General features: G+C 38.2%; 1 protein-coding gene across 12 annotated transcripts in view; it reads left to right on the top strand.

The window, feature by feature from the left end:
* Positions 1-12,237, top strand: part of CEP128 (centrosomal protein 128) — a 381,907-nt gene that overhangs the window by 127,000 nt on the left and 242,670 nt on the right. For 8 of the 12 annotated variants that reach the window (XR_011431914.1, XR_011431913.1, XR_011431912.1 and 5 more), the window contains 2 exons: positions 2,556-3,206; positions 10,207-10,371. Coding sequence is in view for 9 of the 12 variants with exons in the window: in XM_023628198.2 (XP_023483966.2) it covers positions 2,556-3,206; positions 10,207-10,371 (816 nt within the window). In the remaining 3 variants the exon portion in view is untranslated. The remainder of the gene's footprint in view (positions 1-2,555; positions 3,207-10,206; positions 10,372-12,237) is intronic. The other 4 variants (XM_070249369.1, XM_023628199.2, XM_070249368.1 and 1 more) reach the window with 1 other exon arrangement.

Here is a 12,237-nt window from a genome sequence, read left to right as displayed (position 1 = left end):
GTGGTGGTAAGATACTGACATTTTCAGACTCACAGACAATGTCTAGACAAAATCTTGGGCTGTGGCTACTAGCCAAAGCAGTTAATCAAAAGCAAACAGACAGAACTTACTTAGTTTTTAGCATCTGTGTTGCCAGAGAAATTCCAAACTTGAGCAACATAGTCTGTGATTGTCCACCCTAAGGCTGTCACCTTTGTCATGAATTGATGTGATACTTAGAACACTGACGTGGAGGGAAAACCTGGAGAATTGTAAAGTAGTGGAGCCTGAGCTTTGAAGGACTCTTCTTGAACATCTCTGTCTCCAGTCTCCCTGTTATGTGAGAAAAAGAAACATCCTTGCTGTTTAAACCAACTTCAGGAAGACATTATAGCACTTTGCAATCAAAGATGTTTTACCTGCTAGAGCTTCATCTTGAAAATAGGATTTTTTTCTTCAGGACTTCCTGGAAGTCTCTTAACTCATGGCCAGGGGGCTGTGTTGTCCTTTCCAAGCATTAATCGCTATATTTAGGCCACCTCTCCTCATTCTCAGGCCCCTCCCACATTATCCTGATAGCCAAGACTTGATCCTATCCGTTTTTGTCTTCTCTGGTGTGCTAAGTAGAGTGACCTCCCAAAGATGTCTCCCCTTAGTTCCTGGAACCTGTGAGTATGATGGATGAGATAGCACTCCCATGATTATGTTATGTTATATGGCACAGTTGACTTAAGATAAGGAGATTATCTGGATGTGCCTGATCTAATCACTGGAGCCCATAAAAGCAGAGAAATTTTTCTGGCTGTTGGGAGAAGGGGAAGTCAGAGGGATTTGAAACATGAGAAGGATTCAGCAGGGTATTACTGGCTTCAGAAATGGAGGAGTCCATGAGCCAAGGAGTCTGGGTGGCCTTTAGAAGTTCACAACACCCCCTGGCCTAAAGCCAGCAAGGAAATAGGGACCAAAGTCCTAAGTGCACAGAACTAAATTTTGCCAACAACATGAATGAATTTGGAAGTGGATTCTCAAAGCCTCCAGATAAGAGCCCAGGCCAGCCGACACTTTGCTTTTAGCCTTAGGAGACCCTGAGCGAAATACCTTGTCTGGACTTAAGACCTATGGAAATAAATGGGTATTGTTTTAAGCCACCGAGTTTGTTAGAATTTGTTACACTGCAGTAGAAAAATAATTTATCTACCATCAGGCTTATCTCTATTTCTAGCCATTTTTCCTGCCTTACAGTCTTTCCAAAGTGAACTCTTTCATCTGTGTTCCAGAGTCTTCAATCCAGGAAGATTGCTTTATGTGTTATCCCTTCTTTTCACAGTTTTGGTCACTATCTTTCATAAATACCTCCCTGAGATCCTGGTTTGTCCTTGAACTTAAATCCCACCCCCACTTTTTGTTTCTCCTTTCTCAGTAGTCTTCACAACCCTATCATTCTTATTATCTTTATAAAGATAATGTCCTTAAGGCCAAAGAACTACTTATGACTAGACTGAGAATCAAATCACTTCTCTCTGGTCCGAGCTCAACTGCTTAATCACCACCTTTGATTATTTCCATGTTAGCTTCATGCTGTTTCTCCCTGTTAAAACTGAGAGGGATTTGAGAAAAATATTCTTTTGGAGTAATTTTCATTACATTTTATCATGAATTGTTTCGTAATGAATTATAAAATGTAAAGTATAGAATGCCTGACAAGTATTTGTATTTTAACTCATTTGTCATTCTGAAATGGGAGTCTTAATTTTTTTTTCCTCCGGATTTAAGCCATGGCAGGCATCAGTAAATAGGTAGGGAGATTGTTTTGGGTACCAGTGTTGGGAGGGAAAACATTCTTGGTTTCCTTGGCTGCTGACTTTTGCATTTGTATTGGTGAGTGGAGAGGATGAGAGGGTTGATTCTTGGCCTCTGTCCCTCGGTGTAGACTCTAATCCCCTGAAGAGGCTGGCAGAGGGTGATGGATGTCTGGTCCCTTGACTTTTCTCTTGAGTCCCTTCCCAACCTGTCCTCATCTTAAATTAATCTCATTTCTATCTTTGTGGGGCTTTGAGACTCCCAGTTACATACTGGTATGTATCTTGTCACTACTGACATTATTTTATTAATAATGACTGATTGTACCATAACCTTTCTTAGATGGTATCTGCATGCTTCCCTGTGTTGCTTCCGTATCTGTTTTGAGGTTTCTCCTTTTTGAAAGTGTGCCATTGAAATGCAAATCATCATTTTAAGTAACACTACATTATTTCAACCTCTGGTAAATTATAATAGGAGTCTTTTTCTTTCCCTATTCTTATGCTCAATTTTATCTTACATGTAAATAATTATTTAGGATCAAGGATTGATGTGTTTTGGTGATGAAAATCTGAAATGTATATTTCAGTGTGGTGCTACTTCAGGGTGATTGTATTTTTCTTCCTTTCTCTTAGCTAAAAATGATCTTTTATTAAAAAATGGAAAAAAATCAAGTATTTGATGAACTTTTTGTCTCTGTGGATTTTGTTTTCTGGCAGTGTCCATGGTAAATTTTACATTATTTTTTCCTTTGCTTTATATTTTTAACCCTATAGATTCTAAAAGAAAAGGATGAGTTGAAAAACCAGCTTTATGCAGCGTTACAACAAATGGAGAATCTTCGGAAAGAATTAGATGAAGTCTTAACCAAGCGTGCCCTCCAAGAGGAGGAGCTTCACTGTAAGGAGCAGAAGCTAAGTGATGTTAAGGCGCATCAAGCTGACCTTGAACTAGAAGTCAAGGATTCTGTGGACACCATCAGTAGGCTAGAAAGTGAACTGAAAAAGCAGAATAAGATTCAAAGCCAGATGAAAGTTGAGAAAACTCACCTGGAGGAAGAAATTGCAGAGCTAAAGAAGAGCCAGGCCAAGGACAAAGCTCAACTTCTTGAGATGCAAGAGGCCATCAAGGACTTGAGTGCCATCAGGGCAGATCTCGCTAATAAGTTGGCCGAGGAACAGAGAGCCAGGAAAGAGGTACTTAAGAACCTTTCTGACCTCCAGACACAGGCAAAATCCCGAGATGAAGAAACAACTACAATCATTACACAGTTAAAGCTAGAACGAGATGTTCACCAGAGGGAGCTGGAAGATCTCACATCGTCATTGCAGAGTGTGAAAACGAAACACGAACAAAATATCCAGGAGCTGATGAAGCACTTCAAGAAAGAAAAGAGCGAGGCTGAGGATCATATTAGGACACTGAAGGTACCTGAGCTGAATTATCCTGATGATACTGAAGGCATTTTTCTGGTGGCTCATGAAGTTAATAAAGCGTAAACTTTTAGAGATCATTCTGTATTCCCATGCACTGAAGGGAAGATAAAACTAGCGATAAAAAGGCTTATTCATGCCTGTTCGGCCAGGTTGAAATGAGTTATAGCGGCCACCTGGGAGCACCTATTTCAGAGCATTGAAGCCCTTTAAAAAGAACATTTAGCTATTTTGGGAGTTTAGGAAAGGCAGAGGTGGCAGTAAGTCGTAGACCTGAAACGTGCCCTCATTCAACATTTATGACCTCCTAAAATATAAAAGGCAAAGACTTGGCAAGGCCATAGAAGCTATAACCACAGTCCTTATTTGTATGGTACCTAATGTGGATCAACTTTTGGGCTGTGTAGGCTTTTGAGATATACTCCTTTTCCAAATCAAAGTTGCCTGGGTAAATGCATAATTGAGATCTTGCATTTGGAGAAATGTTCCTAAGGTCTTATGGTATTAGCATTATTACCATGCCAGGGAATCATTTCATAAACTGATTGTCAAGAGTGTGATAAATCTATCCTTCCTTCCTGCTTTATTTTTTCTCCTTAGCGCTTATCATCATATGATATAGAGTCCATATTATTTGTTTCTTAATCTCCCTTTACTAGAATGAAAACTCCATGAGGACTGGAATTTGAGTCTGTTTTGTTTACAGCTGTATTCCCAGTGCCTAGAACAGTTCTTGGAACATTTTAAATATCTGTTAAATAGGTGAATAAGTGGATAAATCTTCAAAGGTTAATATAATAATTTTTTTCCAAAATTCCTTGAAATGCAACTACCATAAAAATGCTTACGATAAAGAATGAAGTTGTATTAAAATAGCTGACATTTGTAGAATGCTTTCAGCTATTTTATGACTTCTTCCCTAGTCCTATATAGCCTGGCAGTAGTGGATTTGGGGCCATTAATTGGGGTAGGCAGTGCACAATGGAGGCTGGAAGAATAGGTAAGAAATCTTTACTGTATTTCATTGAACCTAAGACACTATTAGTTGTAAGATGCATCATTGTTGTGTGCTTCTAAGAAAAAAAAAATACTGCCTATGCAAACATGACATGCTATCAACTGTAAGACAGCATCCCGAGACAGAGATGGTAAAATGTGAAAAAACGTTTGTCTTAATATTGATGAAATATATTTTAATAGTCCTTCAGAGTTGACGAGGACATAAATAAAAGTGGAATCAGGTATGTGGAGAAGAAGAGCTGATTTTAAATAAAATAAAATATATATATAGTATGTTGATTGATTGGCTGTGACAAGAATAATAATGCTAGTAGACATTTTTTCAGTGCTTAGTTTGTGCCAGTCATTACTATAAGAACTTTACATGTGTTAATCATTTAATACTCATGTCATCTCTGCAGATTATATGGTATTTTCTCTCTGATGAGGAGAACTTGAGACATGGGAAGTTAAGTAACTTGCCCAAGGTCTTACAGTTAGACAGTAGTAAGACAGGGTTTGAACCCAGGTAGTCAAGTGCCAATGTTCATTGCTGTACTGGAAAAGTTTTAGAATCAAGGATGACTAGATATAGACTTAGGTGACTAGGTGGATAGTGAGGCTATTTGTCAAGGTAGACAGTACAGACAGAATAGCAGATTTGGAGAGAATAATTTTAGGGAGAAAGGACCTTAAGCCTAACCATGAAAGTCTAGTAGAATACTTTACTATATAATGGGCTAGCAGTTGAGGAGGAAGTTGAGATTAAAGTTGAATATTTGGGAGCCAATAACCCATTGGTGATAGTTGAAATCATGGGATTTGGATGAGATCGTGCAGGGCAAAAGAAGAGTACGAAACTCTGGAACACCAGTGTTTAATGGAAGAATTGAGAAAGAGGTTTTAGCAAATAAGATTAAAGGACCATAGGTGAGACAGGAGGAGAACCAGAAGAGAAAGGAAACTTGGAAACCCAGGCAGGACATTTCAAGAAAGGTATAGTATAGTCAAGAGTGTCAAATATGGCAGACAGGCTAAAACCAGAACTAAAAAAGCCTTCCTCCATTTGTCAGAGATTGGCGGAGAAGGTCCGTGAGGAGATGTGAGGGAGGAGGGTGTCAAAAACAGTAGATAGCATTCAACAGGAGACAGGCCATATCTTCCTCTGAAGGTTTTGAAAGAAACTAGTAGGATTGGGTAAGTTTATAGGGATGGCCTGGGGTTGTTGATGTGAATCTTGACTGATAGTCTCTCTTCCCTCTGAAGTAGAGTGGAGCAGCAGTACAGTAAGTAATTTATGAGTGGTGAAGGTGTAAACTGCTTTGAAGACTGGTGTAGCAAACTGCATGAGGCTAGTCTGGGAGTGTGCAATGTATTGCCACGTGGCTAACATTGAGGAAGTATCGTGGGCAAAGGAATGAGAGTGGAGGGACAAGAATCTGTGATCGTAGGTTGCTTATTTGTCCTGGAATTCTTACGTTAGAGTTTAAATTTTCAGAGTTAAGGCGCCAGCTGCGGTAAGGCAGTGGATTGTTCTTGTGGAATGTGAGTGAAGGTGGTTGAAGTGGACAGGTCAGATAACTTGGATGTTTGCTGGATAGATGTTTGGGTATTTCTGATGCTATTGTGAAGGCATTAGTTGAACATGCGCCAAAAACCTCACTGAAGAGGATGACTGGTGAGTCAGCGGTTGCCAGCAAAGAAGGCAGGGTTTCCTTCCTTGAGGAATATGTGAATCTCAAAGGAAAGCAGGGTTTTTGCATGAGGACAAGTATGTAATGATTTGTTAGGTCATGGCTTGAGAAATGCTGCTTTCAAGGAGCTTGCATTTTCTTGAGAGCATTATTGAAACTACACCCTCCTTTTTTTCTCACTATTGCTGACCTATTTCTGCTCTCATGGCCATTATTTAGGTTGTATGATAATCATACATGTCAGCAGGAGTTAGTAATAATTTAATCAATTGGCTCAGATTCGAGATCATCTCTATAAGAACATAATTCTCACCCTGTGATATGCTTTCTTGAGTGGGAGATGAAGTCATGAGGGACAGCCTGCTTGACAGAAATTACATTTGCTCCTGAATGCATTGGCATATGAACAATATATCATGTGTCATAGTAGAAAATAGGATATGAGCTGCTAATTTGGACTTCCCAGACATGGCTCTAAGTAGCTTTCCTACTTCCTCCTTAGTTCGTCTTTCTACCCCCAACTACTCCCTTTCAACCTTCAGATACCACCTGATTTCCTTTCCCAAAACACAGTTCTGAGTGTATCACTTCCTGCTCAAAAACTTTCCTTGATTATTTACTGTCTCTGGAACAAAGTGTCAACTCTAGTCCAGCCCTCCTTGATATGGTCCCACCTGAATTGTCCACATTTGGAGCCTTGTATGCTCCCCAGCATTCCTCATACGAATAGGCAACCGTCTCCCACACATACTTTTCACTGCTTGTTCCTCGTTTGGATTGTCCTTTCTCCCAATCTGCAGGAGGAGAAAAGCTGCCTAATCCTTCAAGGCCCGATTAATTTTTCACTTCTTTTATTGATTCACCGAATTTGGACTGTATCTCAACTGAGGTTGGGATAAATCAATCCTCTGTTTCCACAGTTCTTTGGTAGTACCTCTAGTACAGCACGTTTAGGCTGCCTTATATCATGGTTTGTTGTATGTTCTTATGTCTCCACTGGGTCAGGCATCAGGTCTTAGCCATTTTTGTATCATCTTACAGGTGTCTAGCATAATGTTCTAGACATACAAAAGATATTCAGTGGATGTTGGGTTCAAATGTTTAAAAAAGCTGGAAATCAGAGGATTTGCTCCTGACTTGCTCTGTGATCTGTCTGGTTTGGACTTCTCTCTGTAATGTGGGAAAACTGATTTCCTCGTCCTTCCTTTAGGAAGTCTTTCGTATTCACATATAGAGAGATGACAATAAGGCTTTAAGAAATCAACCTGCATGTAAAGAATATATAATGTAGAAGTATTCTGTAGGTCTTCTGAAAACTTTAGACGTTTTTTTGTAATTTGGAAGACTGAGATCCAGGAGGGTCTGGCAGCCACTCTTTAATGTGGCACAAAAGCAGCACAAGAGCTTAAAAAGAGGAAGCAGAGGTCTTGAGAGGCCCGGCACTTTCCTTTTAAACTGAATAAATTACCCATAAGGAACCTCCACCTCTTGCTATTTCATTAATATAATCCTATACTTTTTACTTATTTACAATAATTAAAAGGAATTGATAACATTGGTCATCACAGAAGATTTAGTATACTGAATTATGTACAAGAGTGCTTTGGACAAGCAGCTCTATAAATGTTATATTTCTTCGTCTTTCAGCTTCACCTTCATTTATTACTTTTCCTGAGTTTAGTAAGTGCTGGTATGTTACACATAATTTTTCTCTGCACAAATATTTTTTCTCCCATCTAGAACTACCCTTCTCATGCCTATTTTTAAACTTAAATGTAAAATATTTTAATGAAATACTCTAGCTGCTATTAATATATGAAGGTTATTGGATTATCATCTCATTACAATTTCAACAAAAATCATTTTGTAGAGCCTTTTATTAGAATCAAGAGACCAAGGATTGGAGTTCTATACTTTTGCCACTTGCTGGCCATATGATCTTGGTCAAGTCAATTAACCTTTTTTGCACCTCGTCAATAAAATTGGGAATAGTAATGTCTTTGTCTATCACAGGGTTTTTGTGATGTGACATCACTTTATAAACCCCCAAATAAAATGTAAATGTAATAATAAAACCACAACAAGAAGTAAGTTCTTAGTCAAAGTTAGGCATTGGTGTGCTGGTGAATGTTTTAAATAGGGTCTCAGGGTTAGTGGGGGAAACCTGGTTTGTAGCATTTGCCAAGTTCAGGGGTGTATATACTTCCATTTGGCTGATTTCAGACTGTCAAGCAAGATGTCACTAGAGAGGGACAGAGTTGGGAAGAGATGAGCACAGCTGGTTCTTGAGAGTCTCTATAAGCTGGCTCCAGCACATCACTTGCCTTAAGAGGAAACCTTCTCTACCTACACTTTTTTATTTTATTTTTTTGAGAAAGATTAGTGCTGAGCTAACATTTGCTTCCAATCCTCTTTTTGCTGAGGAAGATTGGCCCTGAGCTAATGTCTGTGCCCATCTTCATCTACTTTATATGTGGGACGCCTGCCATAACATGGCTTGATAAACAGTGTGTAGGTCCACACCTGGGATCTGAACCAGCAACCCAGACCTCCAAAGCTGAGCGTGTGAACTTAATCACTACGCCACGGGGCTGGCCCTGTCTACCTATGCCTTTTTTTTTTTTTTTTTTTTGAGGAGGATTAGCCCTGAGCTAACATCTGCTGCCAGTCCTCCTCTTTTTGCTGAGGAAGACTGGCCCTGAGCTAACATCCATGCCCATCTTCCTCTACTTTATATGTAGGACACCTGCCACAGCTTGGCTTGCCCCATGGTGCTGTGTCTGCACCCGGGATCTGAACCAGGGAACCCCGCGTTGTCAAAGCGGAACATGTGCACTTAACTGCTGTGCCACCGGGCCGGCCCCCTACCTATGCTTTTTATAAGACATAAAGAAAAGCCAAAGCATTCTACTGAAAGTTAAAATCATAATTGAACAATTTTCCTGATGAGAGAGTTTATTTTGTAAATTTGTTTTTGAGTTGAGAATAGAGGATTCCTCATAAAAAAATCAATTCCTTTGTTAATTTAAAGTGACGTCAAATCTTAGGTGAATTTTGTGGGGTGAATAAAATATAGATTTTTGTCTAAAACTCACTGAACTTCTTCCTTTCAGGAAATTGCTTCCAATGATTGTGTTTCTACATACTCAATTAAACACATATAAAAAGGAAAAGAAACAGATATATTTTAGGCATTAAAACATTTATTTTAAACAAATTATGTGTTGTTGCTTACAGGCTGTTAGTAACTGGTAGGTCTGACCAGTTAGCATTGCAAGTTGTACCCAGCTGGTTTTTAAAATCCTATAGTGTATGTACCTTTTGAAAGGCAGTGTGGCAGGGTAGTTAAAAGCATGGACATTAGAGAGAATTCCTGGGTTCAGTTCCTGGCTCTGTACTTTCTAGGTCCCCTTGGGCAAGTTATTAGTGTCTATGTGCTTCGATTTCAATAAAGCAGGAAATAATAGTACCTCCCTGGTCAGGTGGTTGTGAGGACGATATGAGGAAAAACTATACAAAAAGATCTTAGAAGCAGTACCTGACATATAGTAAGTGTTTACATTGTTATTTTAAGAGTCTTGAAATTCACATACCTGGTAAATCTTTATTGAATCTCATGCAGAATAGATTATTCCTAATTTTTTTAAAGCTGATTCTGGTTATATTCTAAAGATCAAAAATCAGTTACTTTATTACACTATTGGTACTGAAATAATAAATAGTTAACTCTTTTTCCTATTAAGTTATTTGTAGTTTCTTGGCTGCTACCATTCATAATCTTTTTAGCCCAGAAAGGTGGTTTCCATAATTACTTTGTACTAAAAGTACACAATTCTTTCACAAAAACCGGGAGGTAAGTTGAATAGGAATGTTGTTAAGCCCCTTATAGATGCGGAAACTGATCAGTCATTACTATCTCATAGAATTTCCACTTTTGGGACACTTCTCTGGTAACTCCTTCCCCTCTCAGCAGAGTTAGTGTCCATGAATCCCCGCTTAAACACGTTTATTAAGCACTTCTCAATCGTTGTAGAAATTGAGTGTTGTATCTGTCTCTTTTGCTGGTCACATCTGCTATCTCCAGCCCCTAGTACGGTACCTTTCACTTAGTCAGTGCTCAGTGAGCACTAAGGAGTGATTGAATAAATGCAAAGAGCATTTCCCTTGTGTATGTTTCTGTAGGAATGCTTGGAGATAGCAGGATCTTGAAGTATTTGCCCACTGATGTAAGTGTAATTTGTTTGGTGTACAATTTGGCTGTGGCTAGTGGACTTTCTCTTTTCTCCTTCCCTTTTTCTCAGGCAGAAAGCTTAGAAGATAAGAATATGGCTAACGTCCATCGTTGTCAGGTAGAGAAGTTGAAATCACAGTGTGACAGGCTGACAGAGGAATTAACCCAGAATGAAAATGAGAACAAAAAACTGAAGCTAAAATATCAGTGTTTGAAGGACCAACTAGAAGAAAAGGTAAAAATATGAATGAATTCTAATTTAAAAGACTTATTGAATTTCTGCTACTATTTCTTCTAGAACATATTTTATGTATTAATAAATGCTAATTGTAATCTTTCATAGGAAAGTTGTATTGGTGCCAGAAAAAAATTCTAGACGTTTATTAGAATGCTGTGATATTTATTCTTTTAACAAACCAGTGACCTTCTAATACATTTGATTTTAAATTTTTTCTGGATCTTAAAATAGGAGTTTAGAGGCAAGGTAGCAAAGAAAAAAATTATGGTTTATTGTGGACCTATTGTATGTAAGGCATTTATGCCAACTGATTTACATATGTGTACTGATTTAATTCTCACGTTTCTTTGGGTTAGATTTTATTGATTTAACCTATGAGGAAACTGAGGCCCAAAATAAAATATGTAATAGTTAAATGCTCACTATTTGCTAAGTACTTTTAGTGCTGATAGGAATTTTGTGAAATTCCTACTATTATGCTCATTTTTGCAGTGGAGAGACTGAAGCTTAAGACGCTTGGTAACCTTGAAACATCCCCAGCAAGCTCACTGCTTTCCTGTCAGTAGACGTGTAAATTTGCTTTGAGTCTCTGCTATATATCAGGCATTGGGGAGACTACTAGGGACTTCTAGAGAGTCACTACTTTTGTGGCAAAAAGTCAACTAAAAATAGAAGATAGAATATTTAAATTTGCTTTCTGTTTATTCCACCAACTTCCTAAAAGGATTTGCAACTGAGTGTAATAGAAGTCAAATATAGAAAAGACCATTGAAGTACGGATAGTAGGATAAGGCAGTTTCAGACTGGGCCAAATGAATCCTATGCTTGATAAGGGTTACTAAAATCTATGATGAAGGCACTATCTCTGGACGGGGTGTCGTAAAACTCTTCATAAACATCTTGGAAGAAACTCTCATAATGGTGTGCTCGTCTTTTCCTCTTTTCATTGTTTGCAAAATTTACTATGTTTTGTATATATTTTTTATATTTCTAGTAATTGTTAAAATCGAGGAAATCAAATATAAGTTAGTTTGGGGTTGATGATTAAATGTGCTTGCGTTGCTAAATTTAGGTCCACAACCTTGACAACCAGTGCAATTTAGTTCTTATGTCATGCTTTGTTTTGATTATATCTAATGTTCACACATATTTAATGTATCGGTTGCCAGGGGGTAGTTGCTGTGGAGATAATGCTAAATTTTCCAACGTTTCCACAATTAAAATTTTAGCCAGAAGATTGTGTTAACATGTTTTATATTTACTTATTTGCATTTAAGAAATAGAGGTGAAAAATTTGATAGATTGAAAATGTAAAGTTTACCTTGTTCTGCTTAAAATAAATGTTTCCTCACTGATTCTATTTGTGATGTTCCAGATATATATGTGTTATCACACATCATACAAGTGGCATATTCGCCTTAGAACAGAGTTTCAGGAGTTAATGGTTGTCTTCCATTGCTACATATTAAGCATCTAGTGTGTAGCAGGCATTGTGGTGGATGCTGAGGATAGGATACAGACAAGGCACAGGTCTGCAATTGAAAGCTTACGGTGGGATCATTAAAAACAAAATCCCTTTCAGTTGTTAAAACTGTATAGTCGAGTCCTAACAATGGGTGTTAAGGCAGAGAAAGGATGTCTCTGGAGTCTAAAATGGTGAATAATCTTAAAGAAACAGAGACCCACCACTACTTAAATATATACAGCTTATATGCTTGTTTTTCTTGAATATTTATTTTTTGTGTATGTGATTGTTATGTACTTTTGATGACTTAGCTGTTTGGGATGATCCGTTCCTTAGTATACTATGAGTCAAAATTTCCTTGTGTCAGGCCGTCCGCAGATAGGCCCTTTCTCTTTGAG

The sequence above is a fragment of the Equus caballus genome, chromosome 24 (genome assembly GCF_041296265.1).
Source record: "Equus caballus isolate H_3958 breed thoroughbred chromosome 24, TB-T2T, whole genome shotgun sequence".
NCBI classification, from domain to species: domain Eukaryota; kingdom Metazoa; phylum Chordata; class Mammalia; order Perissodactyla; family Equidae; genus Equus; species Equus caballus.
This window is presented reverse-complemented; position numbering and strand designations above follow the sequence as displayed.